Below are 14,307 nucleotides of genomic sequence, written 5' to 3'. Positions count from 1 at the left end.
AAGCAGCAGTGTCTGCCTCTCCAGTTCCAGCTCAGGCAGCCTTGCCTCTGGTCTCATCCCAGAGCAGCATGCCTGGCTCTGGTGGACAGTTATAAGCCCTTCAGAGCCCATGCAAATGGTTCCTTCGTCAAGCAGAGGAGGAAATACTGATCCCATCCAAGTAATCCCAAGTCCCTGAGGGCTTCGATGTTTCCTCTCCAGGCTGCTAGGCCCGCTGAACCTGTGGCATACAAATCCGAGGTACAGATTAGAGATGAGAGCTGCATAATAAAAAATAAATCCCCTGCTTCCGCTCTACTGTACTTTCATCCCCATTTGAGAAGCTCGTCTCTGCGCACTCCCCATCACCCCCCAGCATCACTGTCAGGGCTGACTTCATAGCATTCCAGTTTTGAAATAATGATGGCTCCTCTTTTCATGGAATGAGCACTTCTGGGACTGTTTTAAATATTCTTCATCAAACCAGCACACATCCTCAGAGCAACACTGCTGGCAGGGATTGCTGACTTTTTAAACATTTAACACACTTGGTTCACGACTTTGCCCACAGGACCCACAAAGGGTTTTCTCCTTCCAAGAGATTCCTACTGTCCCTCTCCTTACGGGTGGCTCTGTCCTTGGCAAAACTCTTCGTGGAGACCCAAACTCTTGGGCTAATCTCCTTGTGTAACATTAAAATACATCCACCCAATGAAAGCCCATTCTGATCTCTGCATCGTGGGAACCGCCTGGGCACCTGTGCCTAGCACACGTTTGGCTTTGCTGCCTGCTACTTGAGTGCTCCAGAGTCTGGTTGAGCGGCACAGAGGCTTCCCACACAGAGAACAGTGCTGTGCAGGTGGTCTCCCTGGTTCCAAGCTGAATTCTCAAGCTCTTTGAACTGGCCTAGAATCTGAGGCCCACCTGAGAGTGCCTTCACATCAGGGCAGCAGGTGGGTTCCTGGATTAGGGCAGGAACTTCAGGGCACAGCATGTCCATGCTGCCAGGAGGTAACTAGGGCAGCTCTGGCTCTGCAGCAGCATCCACTGAAAACCTAGACCTAGAGGGGCCTGCAGAATTACCCAGCCCCACCCCAGCCTCACCACGCTCTCTAAGTTTCCATTTAAATCAAATCAAATACCCCAAGTTGAAAGTATTCAGAAAATTCAGAGGAAAAAAGATAGGAAAGAGGTGCAAGGTTGGGTCGGGTGTGGTGGCTCACGCCCACAACCCCAGCACTTTGCGAGGCGGGAGGATCATTTGACCCCAGGAGTTCAAGACCAGCTAGGACAACGTGGCGAGACCTCGTCTTTACTAAAAATAAAAAAAATTAGCCAAGCATGGGGGTGTGTGCCTGTCGTCCCAGCTATTTGAGAGACTGAGGCAGGAGGATCACTTGAGCCCAGGAGTTTGAGGCTGCGGTGCGCTGTGATCAGACCACCGCACTCCAGCCTGGGTGACAAGTACAAGTTCACCCCTGAAACAGAGGACAAGGGGCTTGCTGTGGATGGCGCTGTTGTTCCTGTGCCAGGCTGGCAACTGGCATTGTCCTCTTCTCAACATTACCCTTTCAAGGAGCCCAACAGACCCTTGCTTTTTTTTTTTTTCTTTTTGAGACGGAGTATCGCTTTGTCGCCCAGGTGGGAGTGCAGTGGCCTGATCTCAGCTCACTGCAAGCTCCGCCTCCCGGGTTTACACCATTCTCCTGCCTCAGCCTCCTGAGTAGCTGGGACTACAGGTGCCCACCACCTCGCCCGGCTAGTTTTTTGTATTTTTTAGTAGAAACGGGGTTTCACCGTGTTAGCCAAGATGGTCTCGATCTCCTGACCTCGGGATCCGCCCGTCTCGGCCTCCCAAAGTGCTGGGATTACAGGCTTGAGCCACCGCACCCGGCCAGACCCTTGCTTTTTAAAGAGGAAACTGCTGAGGAACAATAGTGTATTCAGAGGGTTTTTCTCCCCAGTCTTTTCTGTGTCATCACAGTGTCCTTTATTCTTCCCTTACTGCTATAGAACAAACCTCCATCTGGTCAGCATAAAACCTGGGCTCTGGGGGTTAAGCGTAAGCGAGAAATCAGCTTGCTGGGCCTAAACCTGTTCATCTTTGCCCCCACAGCAGGAGAGGGCCTGAGTAGGAAAAAGCATGTGGGTGCTGCATACCGCATCTGGGATGTACAGTGGGGTGAGCACCAAATCCAGGGCATAAAGCAGGACGCGCACCTGAATACATACAGCAGGACGCGCACCTGAATCCAGGGCTCAGAGTAGGATGCACACCAAATCCCAGGCACACAGTAGGATGCACACTGAATCCCGGGCACACAATAGGGCCACCCCCACTCCCCGCCCCGCCCCTTTTCTCACACTGCACTTTCATTTCCTCGGTGAATGTGTGTGCACGCCCACCTGATGCAGCTGTCTTGTATTTGCCCCATTTCCCCTTCTTTGTCCACGGCAGGGAGGCTCATTCAATCTGGAGGTCTTCTTGAGGGCCCACCGGTGTCTCTGTCAGACCATTTGGAGGGTTGGGCCGGCACCTAGCAGGGAGCCAGACAGGTTGAAGCTTCTGGCTGAGAGGTGGAAGGAACATTGTATCAGTGACAGGAACTGGGGTGTAAGTGAGGAGACTTGTTATCCAATCCCAGCTGTACCCTAAAAGTGCTGAGGTCCAGTCCCTCTGGGGAAGAGAGGGCCTGGAAATGGCACCTTTCTTCATCCCCCTACAACCTCTGTCCACCCCAAGAGGCCTGGAGTGGGGGCCCATCAGGCTTGGGGCGTAGAGTCTGGGCACTCAAGCTGGGGTTCAAAAGGTCAGAACAAACTCCTGCTCTGCACCTAGCAGCTCCTTGGCTTGGGCAAGTCGCTTAACCTCCCTGTGACTTAACCCTCTGACTTAGAAGTGTCAAATGTGAGAGTACCTCTGTCATAAGGTGGTCGGGTTGTCATGGGGATTCAGTGGGCAAAAACCGTGAGGGGACACATTTGGTGGGCACTTGCCATACGTCGGACACTTGAGGTCTGTATGTCAGTGCACTGTCCCTGCATTGGCCCATTTAACCCTCGCCCAAGGTCACACAGCTCACAAAGGACAGATCCAGAGGCTGGGCTCCTGTTGGAGGAGCCACACACCCGGGCTGTGCAGTGTAGACCAGCTCTCGCACAGGGTTAGTGCTCAGTAAATGGCGATGTGGGTTGTTGCTGTTACTGCAGGCAGTGCCACTTTGGGTTTAGCTAAAATAACTCATGATCTCCGAAGCACCCTCCAGCTCTGATTGTAGGAGGGGGCCCGTCAGGAGTTCCGTGCACACAATATGGCAGAGGAGCTTTGGGAGACTGTTTTGACTGGCATCTCCTTTTCCAGCGTGTTGACTGGCAGCTGTTTCAAGGTCTCTTGAAAGAGTCCCTGCTCCCTCCCTGAGCTCCGTTCTCTGGGTTTGGATATGCTGAGAGAGGGTAGGGAAAACTGAAAGTAACATTGATCAAGTGAACTGGATCTGTTGGCAGGCAATGGAGATGCCACCCTTCTCACAGTAAATCACTGCAGGTCACCACTGAGACAGGGGACACACCCCAAAGGAGGCATCCGAGGCTTCTCTGCCTTGGAGCAGGGCGCCTCCCAGCGAAGCCCCTCCCCTATGTCGCCCTCTGCCTCTCTTTGTGAGGTCTGTCTCCCCATCCCCACATTCCTCTTGCTTCAAGGGCCCCTGTCTTACTGGCTTATTGTTATCCTGCTGCCTCCTCCTCCCTCCCTTTCCTTGGGCTCGCATCCCTTTGATCTTTTTACAAGCCTTTTTTCAAACCGGCACTCACTGGTGGGGTGAGTCGCCTCCCTCTCATTGGGAGCATTAGTGCCCTTCCTGGCCTCCGCCAAGAGGGAGGGTGGCTTTTATCTCCCAGTGGAATCTCATTAGCTTTGCCACACAATGGGACTGAACCTCGGCTGCCACAGAGTGGATTTAAATTAGTTAATAGCAGATTTTTTTTTTGCCCCGGGCCCGTTTTTTCCACATCTTGGATGCTGAGCAAAAAAACAACTTTGTTGTTGAAAAATGTAAAACAAAAAAATGTTGAAGGTGGAATGCTTTGACAAGAAGGAAGATCACTGTAGGTGAAGTTCTCCTGTGTTCCACAACCATCCACAGGAATTCGAAAACCAGCGGTGGAGGACTTGGGGAGGACAGGAGGGAAAACATACCAAGTTAATCAGCTTTGTTTCCTTCTATTAAAATATTTCTGTAATTGGCGGTGGAAAATTGAAGAAATCGAGTGATTGCATCAGCGCTGGAAAAAGCTGCCACCACTTGGCAATGGAAGAGAATACTTTATACTGTACCTTTTGAAAAAGAGGCTGAGTTTGGCCAGATTGCCGACCAGCAATGGAAAAACTAATTAGGTGCCTTGCCTGTGAGCCAGACGCCCAGCAGGGCTGTGGCGCATGGTTCCCGCCGCCTCTGAAGAGGACACTTTCTAGTGAATTCAGTTCGTGCTATCCTTGAGCAGCCTGTGCTACAGCAGGCACATTTGTGAATCTCCCAGCCTGTGCCTGGCATCGGAACTCTAGCTTCCCAAAGACTTATCCGCCCTGGGAGATGGTGGGCAGCTGCTGGCCACAGCCCTGGGCCTGCACCTTTATCTGCAAACTGGGAGAGCCAGGGATGGGAGTGGGAGATGGTGGACAGCTGCTGGCCACAGCCCTGGGCCTGCACCTTTATCTGCAAACTGGGAGGGCCAGGGATGGGAGTCAGTGGGTGGGAGGTGGGCAGAGGCCTGGGCCTCCCAGTGTTTGGGCTCCTACAGTGCTACCCTCACCCACTATGTGCATCTTCCCAACCTTTGGATATCCGCACTCCTCCTCTATCAAATGTAAGTAAGAATAGTGGGCCAGGTGCAGTGGCTCACGCCTGTAATCCCAGCACTTTGTCAGGCTAATGACTTAAGCCAGGAGTTTGAGACCAGCCTGGGCAATATAGCAAGACCCTGATTCTACAAAAATAAAAAATTAGCTGGGCAGGGTGGCATGAGCCTATAGTCCCAGCGACTCAGGAGGCTAAGGTGGGAGGATTGCTTGAGCCCAGGAGGTCAAGGCTGCACTGAGCTAAGATCATGCCACTGCCCTCCAGCCTAGGTGACAGAGCAATACCCTCTCTCAAAAGAAAAAAGAAAAAGAAAAGCACCTATCTCCAAGTTACTGTGGGAATTAAGTGAGAGGGGCACACAGGGCTTGGCACATAATAGGCTGTTATTAATAATAGCTACTCTAAGTTAATAAAATATCCGATGGGTCTTTAAAAAAAAACACTTTTCAGAAATAAGGAAACCCCCCACTCTACAGGCACCCGCTGTGAAAACCTTCCACCCTGGCACCCCACAGTGCCCATCGTGAAACCCAGGGGATGCCATTCATTGTGATTCATGAGAAAGACCGACTGTCCTTCCGATTTGTATTTCTTTGTTTCATGGCCCAGAATCAAATGCCCAGCCCTCGGGGGGCCATTCTCCTGTAGGGCCTGGGATATGCCCCAGCCTTGCCACTCAAAGCCCAGTCCCTAACCAGCAGCATGGGCACCCCTGGGAGTCGGCTGGCAGTGCCGACGCTCCGCCCCTCCCCGGGCTCCTAGATGAAAATCTGACAAGACCCCGGGTGACTGGGATTGTGCACTCACAGACCTTGTATTCTCACGCATTTTAGCGTCCCTAGGAATAGCCTGGAGGGGTTGACTTAGTGTCTGGGCCCCACCCTGGAGATTCCAATGGTGTGGCGAGAGAAGGTCCCAAGAAGGCAGATTTCTAACCAACTCCCAGATGGTGCCAGCGCCGCTGGTCCCCAAACATTTCAAGCAGCACCATTCTCAAGGGGAAAGTTCCTTGGCCACAGCTTGAACTTGTTGTGCCACCACTGGAACGGGATCGGGAGACCTGGCCAACACTATGGCCCATTTTCTAGATGTGCAGTGAATATCCAAGGAGGCAGATTGGTCTGGAGAGAGGAGGAGGATGCTGAGGGATAAACCTCCTGTAGTTCTGCACGCCTCAAGCTCATTTCTTCCTCACATGACATCCCCATCCTGAGTTTTGACGGGGCTGTGTCACTCAAGGACGAGTGACCGCTGGTAACTTCTACCGCAGAGGGCAAGTCCAAGATGCCCCAGCACCTTAGAGGCAGACCAGAGCCCAGGTCTTAGCTCCGGTCCTGCAGTCCCCACTCCTTCCAGGCCCCTGGCGCCACCCACCTCATCTGAGCCACTCTTCCCGCAGAGAGTCAGAATGGGGGCCCTTCTTTCCATCTGCACACATGTACTGAGGACCTCCGTGTCAGGCACTAGATGGACATGGGCTCAAGGTAGGGAAATTGACACTAAACACACGTGGCAAAAAATACCAAGTTCAGATATGAGGACTGAGGTGGGAGAAGAGAGCCAGGCAAGGAGACAAGCCCCATCGGGAGAGCCTGGGGGGCTTCCCTCAACACGCGAAGGAGGGAAGGGAAGGGAGAGAGGCCTATGCCAAGGGGAGGACTCAGGGAGGACAGAGATGAGCATTTGAGGAGCTGAGGGACCCGAGGAAAGGAGGCAGACACTGGGCGCTGCAGCGTTTCTCATGGACGTTCACAGTTCGCATTTCATCCTGAGTTCGGGGAAAGCCGTAAGAGGGTTTTAGGGGATTGACATAGTTGGGTTTCCAGTTGAACGATGGCAATCACTCATGTTCTGTGACCAGCACACACTTCTGCCCACTACTTCATCCTCACAGTCATCCCCTGTGGTAGGCACTCTTTGTCCTTATCCCCATTTTCCAGATGGGAAAACTGCAGCTAAGAAAGATGAAGCGCCTCGCCCAAGGCGTCGCTGCTGGAAGGATGGAGCCCACACCCTTTCCCTCTTTGCTGCAGAATGTTCCCTCTGAGCCGTGATGAGGCAGGCAAGGTGGGAAGAAGTAGAAGGATTTGAGATAAATAACTTGGAACCACATATGAGGCAGGGGGAAGACAGGTGACAGGGCGGGGCCCAGGTTTCTGGCTCGGGCCTCTGGGTGAAAGGCCATTTAGCAAAAATGCTGGAGGAGGTGCAGGTCCGGAAGACCACTCGAGATGTTCCTGTAATTCACATGATGCCTTGCCTGGAGAGAGCACCTTGCAGTTATCAAAACTAAGTTGCCTTAGAACTTGGCTTGGAGAACTCAAGTTCAGCCAGAGGAGGTCAAGTCCAGAGGTCAGCTGAGGAAGGGAGGAGGAGATGGGCACAGATCTTTCAGGCCAGGGAAGATGAGCTCAAATAAAGATCAGGAAGCCAGGCCAGGTGCCCAGGGAACAGCAGGCTGGGAAGGGTTTGGGGAATCTTGGGGGTGCAGGCTCTTGTGGTTTGGTTAGAGGCTGTAAACTCCAAAGGCCACAGGGGCCAGGCAGGTCTCCTGATGAGTGGAGCAGGCTGGATCTAAGACCCTAGGGTGCTCAGGCAAACTGCACGTGTCACCACCCCTCAGCTGCTGCAGCTGGTGGCCACGTGGCAGTGCCAGGGTCACACACACAGATGTGGAGAAGCTGGGCCCCGTTTAATCTTCACAATAGCCTGTGAGACGGTCCCCAGATCCTCCAGTGCTTCAAGAGGAGCTGGGCACCATGGTTAAGTGAAGTTTCCCAAATTTTAAGTGTTGGTCATTTGTGTTTAAAAATGTGAAAACAAAAAAAACAAAAGTGCAGCCAGACAAAGCCTCTCCGCCTGCACGTGGCTGCAAGGCCAAAATGGACAGAGGCGGTCTCACCCCAGGGGCCTCCCAGGGACCGACATTCCCATCGCGGGGAAGGTGTCACACCGGAGCTACAGAACAGCAGGGCCGGAGCAAACAAAGCCAGCCCAGCTGCCTCGGCTGTTCCAACAGGAGCTACACTGGAGACATTTTAAAAATAAATGGGGTGAGAAGAAAGAATTCTCCAAAAACTTTGGTTCTTCTGTAATAGCAAGTATAGTTGCAAAAAACATCTTGTCAGCCCGTAAAATGGCACTTTCACGGGTTTTCTTAGCAAGGGAGCTAGATGGGCAAGAACCAAGCGTTCAAGTTCAGGGACCATTCGAGCCCAGTTTACTTTGCTGTGTTTTGTAGCCGTTAATTTCCCCCCACCAATTACCACCAGTCATTTTGCAAAGTTATCATTACTACTGTTTAAAAGAAAAAAAAAAGCATTGCTCATTTTAGAAAGCTGTCTGTCAAAAATGCTTAAAATAAAAGCAGTCTTGGCACTCGAAGGAATAAGTACCATTTATCTTGAAAGCCACTTGGGTAAGAATTTCTCAGCAGTATTGGCTACATGAACTGTTGATGTATTTGCGAGAAAGTGCAGGTGTTTATGGTACATGGCCTTTGGTGAGTGGGCATTTTTAAGTTTACTTCTTTATTCAACAAATATGTATTGGGCACCTGCTGTATACAGGGTGATATCCTAGGCTTTGGGGATGCAGTATGAACCAGGCAGACATGATTCCTGCCCCATGGAGCTGACCGTCTGTCTGGTGGGGCTCACCAGCCATCGGGCAGGCCATGAAAGTCCACTGGGAAATAGGGCAAGTCCAGGGCCCAGGCAGAGCAGAAGAGGAGACCAGGCAGGCGGGGCTGGTAGCATTGCCAGAGAGTGAGTGCTTCCCACGACTGGCCTCACTCTGTTCTCTCACCAGCCTTACTCAGTATGTAAGACAATCTCCATTTTATGGAGGGGGAAACTGAGGCTATAGAGAGGCCCTATAAGAGGCCAGGGGGCCAGGCCCCGGCTTGCCTGGCTGCTCACACTTTGTGGGGCAGCCTCTCCAGCTGCAGGTGTGGACACATGTCACTGTGCGGGGCCCAGACCCTGGTCTCCACCTGCCCAGCTTGCTCTACCCCTGCATGGGTTCAGCTGCATACATAGCGTTCATTGGGAACGAGAAAACGGACACGTCTGCACAAGTTAGACCTGTGTTCATTCTTGTTCTCAAAGCTAAGGACTTTCTCTGGAGTTTTTTGGGTTTTTGTTTTAGGTGTGGTTTTTTCATTTTGTTTTGTTTGAGACAGGGTCTCTGTCGCCCAGGCTAGAGTGCAGTGGCATAATCACAGCTCACTGTAGCCTCAACTTCCCAGGCTCGAATGATCCTCCCACCTCAGCCTCCTAAGTAGCTGGGACTATAGGTGTGTGGCATCACAGCCAGCTAATTTTTTGTATTTTTTATAGAGGCGGGGTCTTGCTCTATTGCCCAGGCTGGTCTTGAACTCCTGGGCTCAAGTGATCCCCCCGACTCCGCCTCCCAAAGGTCTGGGATTACAGGCATGAGGCACCGCGCCCGGCTTGTTTTGTTTTTAATGATGACATGTGCGATGTCAAGCATCCCTAATGAGGACAATCATGTAAACCATTACTTTGAACATGACTATCAAATTAGGTATAATCTACTCATTTGCTGATTGATGGCAGGCATTAACAATTGACGGTGTCATACAGTTTCAGAACCACCAGAGTTCTCAGGCCAGCCCCTTTGCTTTTCGGAAGGGGCGTGGAGACGCAGAGCGGATAAGTAGCTGGATCAAGGTCAGGGGGTGGTGCCGGAGCTTAACCCCTGTGCTCTTTCCATTTGATCACCTGATGCCTTCAGTGGACCTCAAGCAGCCTTGCCCTTGGCCTTGTTGATAAACTTCTCCTGAGGAGTCGGGAGACAACGGGTGCAGACCCCTAGGGTGCTGACCATAGGCCACAGCCTTCAGGGAGCTGGTGAGGGGACCACACCAGGTGCGCCCGGCTCCTGCGAAGGGCCCTCCTAGCAATGGTGAGGCCCAAAAGAACAGCCTTAGAAACTGCCAGGCTCCCCATCATGAATCCTGTGTGGCTACAAATGGTGACAGAATGAGAATTCAAGGAAACAGAAACAGTTGCCCTATTGGGAAAAACATTCCAGGAGGAAGAGGAAGTGTGTGTACCAGGCGGAAGTGCTCCTTGGCCTGTGTCCTGTGTGTGCCGCACCTCGCTGAGCAGGGAGGCTTGGGATCCTCTCCGGGATCTGCCCCCACTGGCCTCTGGCTGCTCCCTCTGCCAGTGCTCCAGCCTGACCAGGCTTTCAGTTGCTGGAATCGTCCACACTCCCCCTGCCTCCAGGCCCGCATCCTTTTTGCCGACAGCATGCCTCTTCTCCCGCTCTGACTCCCCAACTCTGCTAACGAATTTTTCTACAGAGATTCTATTTTAGATGCCCTTTCTTCCACGAGATACTCAGATCTGTTTCCACATAGAAGGCGTGCCTTTGTCCTGCTTGTTTTCTCTATGCCGGCTGGGAGTGGCCACTGACTCGTCTTTGCCCTGCACTCTCAGGTAACAGACCACGCCACCACTGCCCTGCTCCACTATCAGCTGCCCCAGATGCCGGACGTCGTGGTCCGATCCTTCATGGTAAGTGGCTTCAGGAGTCAGGTCTCCTGTTTAAACCTTGGCTTCCTTCAAGTGAGAACAGGGAGCTTGAAGGGCAGCCGTTGCATCTTCAGACTTTGAGGGCCTCCCAGTGGGAGATGGGGCTGCCAGTTTAAAACTGCTACTTTCTTTAAACTGGGAAGCGATCTGGGAGAAACCACTTCTAGCTTCATTCACTAGTGCTTTCTCTACTTGCTGAAAATGCGGTGTTTTCAGAAATGATCTTCCAAAATAGTCCCCAGCATTGACTTAGTCCACAGATATTTCACTGAGCTCCTAATCTGGGCCAGGCCCTGTGGCTGGCGCAGCGCATGTCGCAGTGAATTAACAAATCGCGCAGTTCCCCAAGACGTTCACTCCTTCGATTTTCAGAGTTGGAGCTGGAGATGGAAGCAGCCCCAAAGCAGCCATTCCCGTGGTGTGCTGCAGCCGGCTCCTGCCAGTGCCTGTTCAGTGTCTTGCGAGCTGGTTCTTCAGCCACTACTGGTTTGAAATCAAACTTGGTGGGAGTGTTGACACCACGGAAGTCAGCAAACACTGCAAGTCAGGACTTTCCCCGACCCCCAGGGCCAGTTGATCAGCATTTATCACACGGCCACCAGTTGGCCTAAGCAGGGCTAACACCATGTCCCCTGCATCCTTGACAAACGTAGCCAGCTGTTGCACTGTCATGCTCACACGGCCGCGTGCTCTCACGCCGGCAGACCCCAGCGTCCACCACTGCTGGGACTCCCTGTTTTCTTCATGCTAGAAAGTCTGCCGGTTAGAGAACCGACTCCAGAGGTTAGCAAGGCCAAATCAGTGTTCATCCCATCACATGGGCATCAACCGTCCCACTGCTCAGAGAGCCTGGAGTTCATTCCTCGGAAGACACATCCCTGGTGCGTTGATTGGCTTCATGATGGTGGCAGACCGGGCACAACATGGCCAGGTGCTCAGAGCTCCTCACGGAGTGGTCCTTCTCTGTGTCCAGGGAACGGTTCCCCTGACCATCTTCAGCAAGAGATAGCTGCAAAGACTTGCTTGTGAGCCTAACACGTTGTCATGCCCCCTTTCCCTTTGGTAACTGACTTTGGGATTTAGGGAAGATTTGAATCCCAGTGACTCCACTCAGGAGGCTGACGCAGGAGGATCGCTTGAGCCCAGGAGTTGGAGGTTACAGCGAGCTATGATGGATTGCACCACTGCACTCCAGCCTGAGTGTCAGAGTGAGGTCTGGCCTCTTAAAAAAAAGAACACTACATCTGTCACAGCACTCAGCACTGTGCTCAGCCCACACCAGCTAATTAATACCCATCTGTTGATGGATTGATTTGAGGCACAGACATGTGCCTATTTGTGGCAGAGACAGAACTTCTTCTAGTTAGAGAAGAATAAGTAGTTTAACTGAATGACCTCATGTGTATTGCCAAAACCCCCAAACACCTGGCCTTTGGAAAGGGGGACAGTACTGACGGGCCGTGCCCTATCACCATGAAGGCAGCTGTGGTGGAGATGGAGATGGAAGAATTTGTAACAATCAGCTCGGCCGACCTCTTCAAATAAGTTTTCTCTTACAGACATCATTCAGGAGGACATGAAATGACAAGATTCATGTGCCCCTTTCACAGCGAGAACTTGCTTGCCTTCCGTTTGGGGTTTGGGTATTTTTTTCTTTGGTAGTGAATCTCCTTGGGTTTGAGAATTGAGTTATGGGAGGCTCATCCTTATGTATGACGCCCAAGAAAGCTCTGCACTCTGAACCACTCAAGTGTGGATTTGCTGCTTACGATGTTATTTAGTGGCACCAGAGCTGTCCCCACCCACCCCCCCCAGTGTGTCAGGCCACACTGTGACAGTGAGTGACGACCTCTGAAATCAGATTAGCTACAAGGCATGTTGACCTCCTCGGAGAAATCTGAAATTGTCCTCGGTTCCAAGGCTTCCTTAGCACACACCCACAGCCCGCTGTTCGTGATGGGCAAGGAGAAGAGGATGGAGACTGACATTCAGAAGACACAAGACCCAGAAAGTGAAAGCGGGGTGCTGGCCCCCAGACACCAGGCTGCTTGGTGGTTCCCGGGGACTCCAGGGAGACCTTCCTGCTTTTGAGAGTAGGGGTTTCTATTTTCAAAACCCCCTTGGTTGGGAGGGGCAAGCGAGCATCGCAAGTGAACATCAGCAGTCAGGTGACCTTGTGGGTTCCGCCTGCTGCTCCCTGTGAAATCACGGGGCATCTCCTGGGGCCGAAGCCAACTTAAGTTGTCTGGGCCATTAGGCTTGATAGGAAGGAGGACTTTGGGAGCACCTGTATCCCATTCTTTCACTTCTCTCCTCGTTTCTCTTTTTAGACCTGGTTAAGAAGTTACATAAAGCTGTTCCAGGCCCCGTGCCAGCGCTGCGGGAAGTTTCTGCAGGACGGCCTTCCCCCGACGTGGAGGGATTTCCGAACCCTCGAAGCCTTCCATGACACCTGCCGGCAGTAGCCCCCACGCTGGCCCCAGCCTCAGACCCCACCCGGCACCTTCCCAGACACGCAGGAAGCCCACAGAAGGCTCAGCTGGTTCCTCACTGCCCAGATGTGTACAGCCGCTCCTCCCTTTCATAAAACAGCACCGTATGTGCTGAGGCCACGCTCGAAGAGCAGGCCCCCTCTGTGGCCGATGGGACTAATTATTGCCACTAGCCAGTGGACTGAAGGCAAAGAAGACTTTTCTGGAAGCTGGTAGAAGGAAGCTGTGCAGCATGCTCCTCGTCCGTGTGTCGGCAGTGCTGGTGAGCTGACCTCTGGCCGCCATGCCTGTCTGTCGTTTCCGTGAGCTGTTACTGGAATGCGCCCTTATGTTTGTGGCTAGCGTCACGCAGGGTTCTTGTGTTTTGTGGGGTTTTGGGTTTGCTAACTTATTTTTATAAGCAATAAACCTTTTGTACCCTGGACAAGGCTTTGTCTCCTGTTTCTTACAGCACCCTACACATTCAGTTCATGAACCCGTAATGGACCTGGGCCCTTTGAGGAAACAGAAACCAGCACGTCCCATGTTCACAGGGTGGTTCTTTTTGAGCAGGTACTGCCCTGTGTCCTGCTTGCCGGGGAGAGGGCAGTGCTGGCAGATCCTCTATTTCAGAGACACTGTGATGGCTTGAAAAATGGATGATTCTTTTTGAGAAAAAGAGCATGCAGAAGTTTCTTTTTACTCAACCAGTCACATGCACACGCCAGAGGGAAAGGAACCCGCCCGGGTTAGCCGGCCAGACGCACGTGAGCAGGACTTGCTGGGGTGTCGGCTTGTTGGCCCCAGGTTTTGTCCTAAATATTACTGTGACTTGATCCCAGCCCCATCTCCCGACTTTGTTCAATGCCTCAGCACCAACTTTTAAAGCCATAGCCTGTTTCTGTGAAGATCGTTGACCTGGTAAAGGGCTTGAGGAGGGTAGTGGCATCGCCCAGAGCTCGCCTGGCCAGGCCCATGCTAGAACAATGTTCTCTTTGCCACGAACAAAGCGTCAAGAGAGATGACGCCTTCTGAGATGTCCAGAAGAACCAGTAGGTCCTCCCTGGCTTCTGGTACCACCCAGCCTTCCCCCCACCCCTGGCCGAAAAGAGCCAGAGAATGGAGAGGGTTTAGTGCTGAGGGCTCTAGGACAGTGTCTGCCCACGTGGCGTCCCACCTGCAGCACTGGCACCGTGGGGGCTTATTAGAAATACACATCCCCAGGTGGGGTGCGGTGGCTCACACCTGTAATCCCAGCACTTGGGAGGCCAAGACAGGGGGATTACTTGAGCCCAGGAGTGCAAGACCAGCCTGGGCAACACGGCAAAACCCCGTGTCTACAAAAAATACCGAAAAAAATTAGCCAGGCATGGTGGTGTGCGACTGTAGTCCCAGCTACTCGGGAGGCTGAAGTGGAAAGATCGCTTGAGCATGGGA

The 14,307-nt window shown here is 52.5% G+C and overlaps 1 protein-coding gene across 4 annotated transcripts in view; it reads left to right on the top strand.

The window, feature by feature from the left end:
* The window catches only part of MED27 (mediator complex subunit 27), a 216,232-nt gene extending 202,917 nt beyond the window's left edge, over positions 1-13,315 (top strand). For 2 of the 4 annotated variants that reach the window (XM_033194605.1, XM_033194590.1), the window contains 2 exons: positions 10,304-10,381; positions 12,730-13,315. In XM_033194605.1, coding sequence (XP_033050496.1) covers positions 10,304-10,381; positions 12,730-12,864 — 213 coding nt within the window. In that variant the 3' untranslated portion in view covers positions 12,865-13,315. Of the gene's footprint in view, positions 1-10,224; positions 10,382-12,729 lie in introns of all 4 variants that reach the window. The other 2 variants (XM_033194600.1, XM_033194585.1) reach the window with 1 other exon arrangement.
* Positions 13,316-14,307: the final 992 nt, after the last annotated feature.

The sequence above is a fragment of the Trachypithecus francoisi genome, unplaced genomic scaffold (genome assembly GCF_009764315.1).
Source record: "Trachypithecus francoisi isolate TF-2019V2 unplaced genomic scaffold, Tfra_2.0 Contig01585, whole genome shotgun sequence".
Lineage (NCBI taxonomy): Eukaryota > Metazoa > Chordata > Mammalia > Primates > Cercopithecidae > Trachypithecus > Trachypithecus francoisi.
Note: the sequence above shows the minus strand (reverse complement) of the source record. Positions and strands in the feature narration are given on the sequence as shown.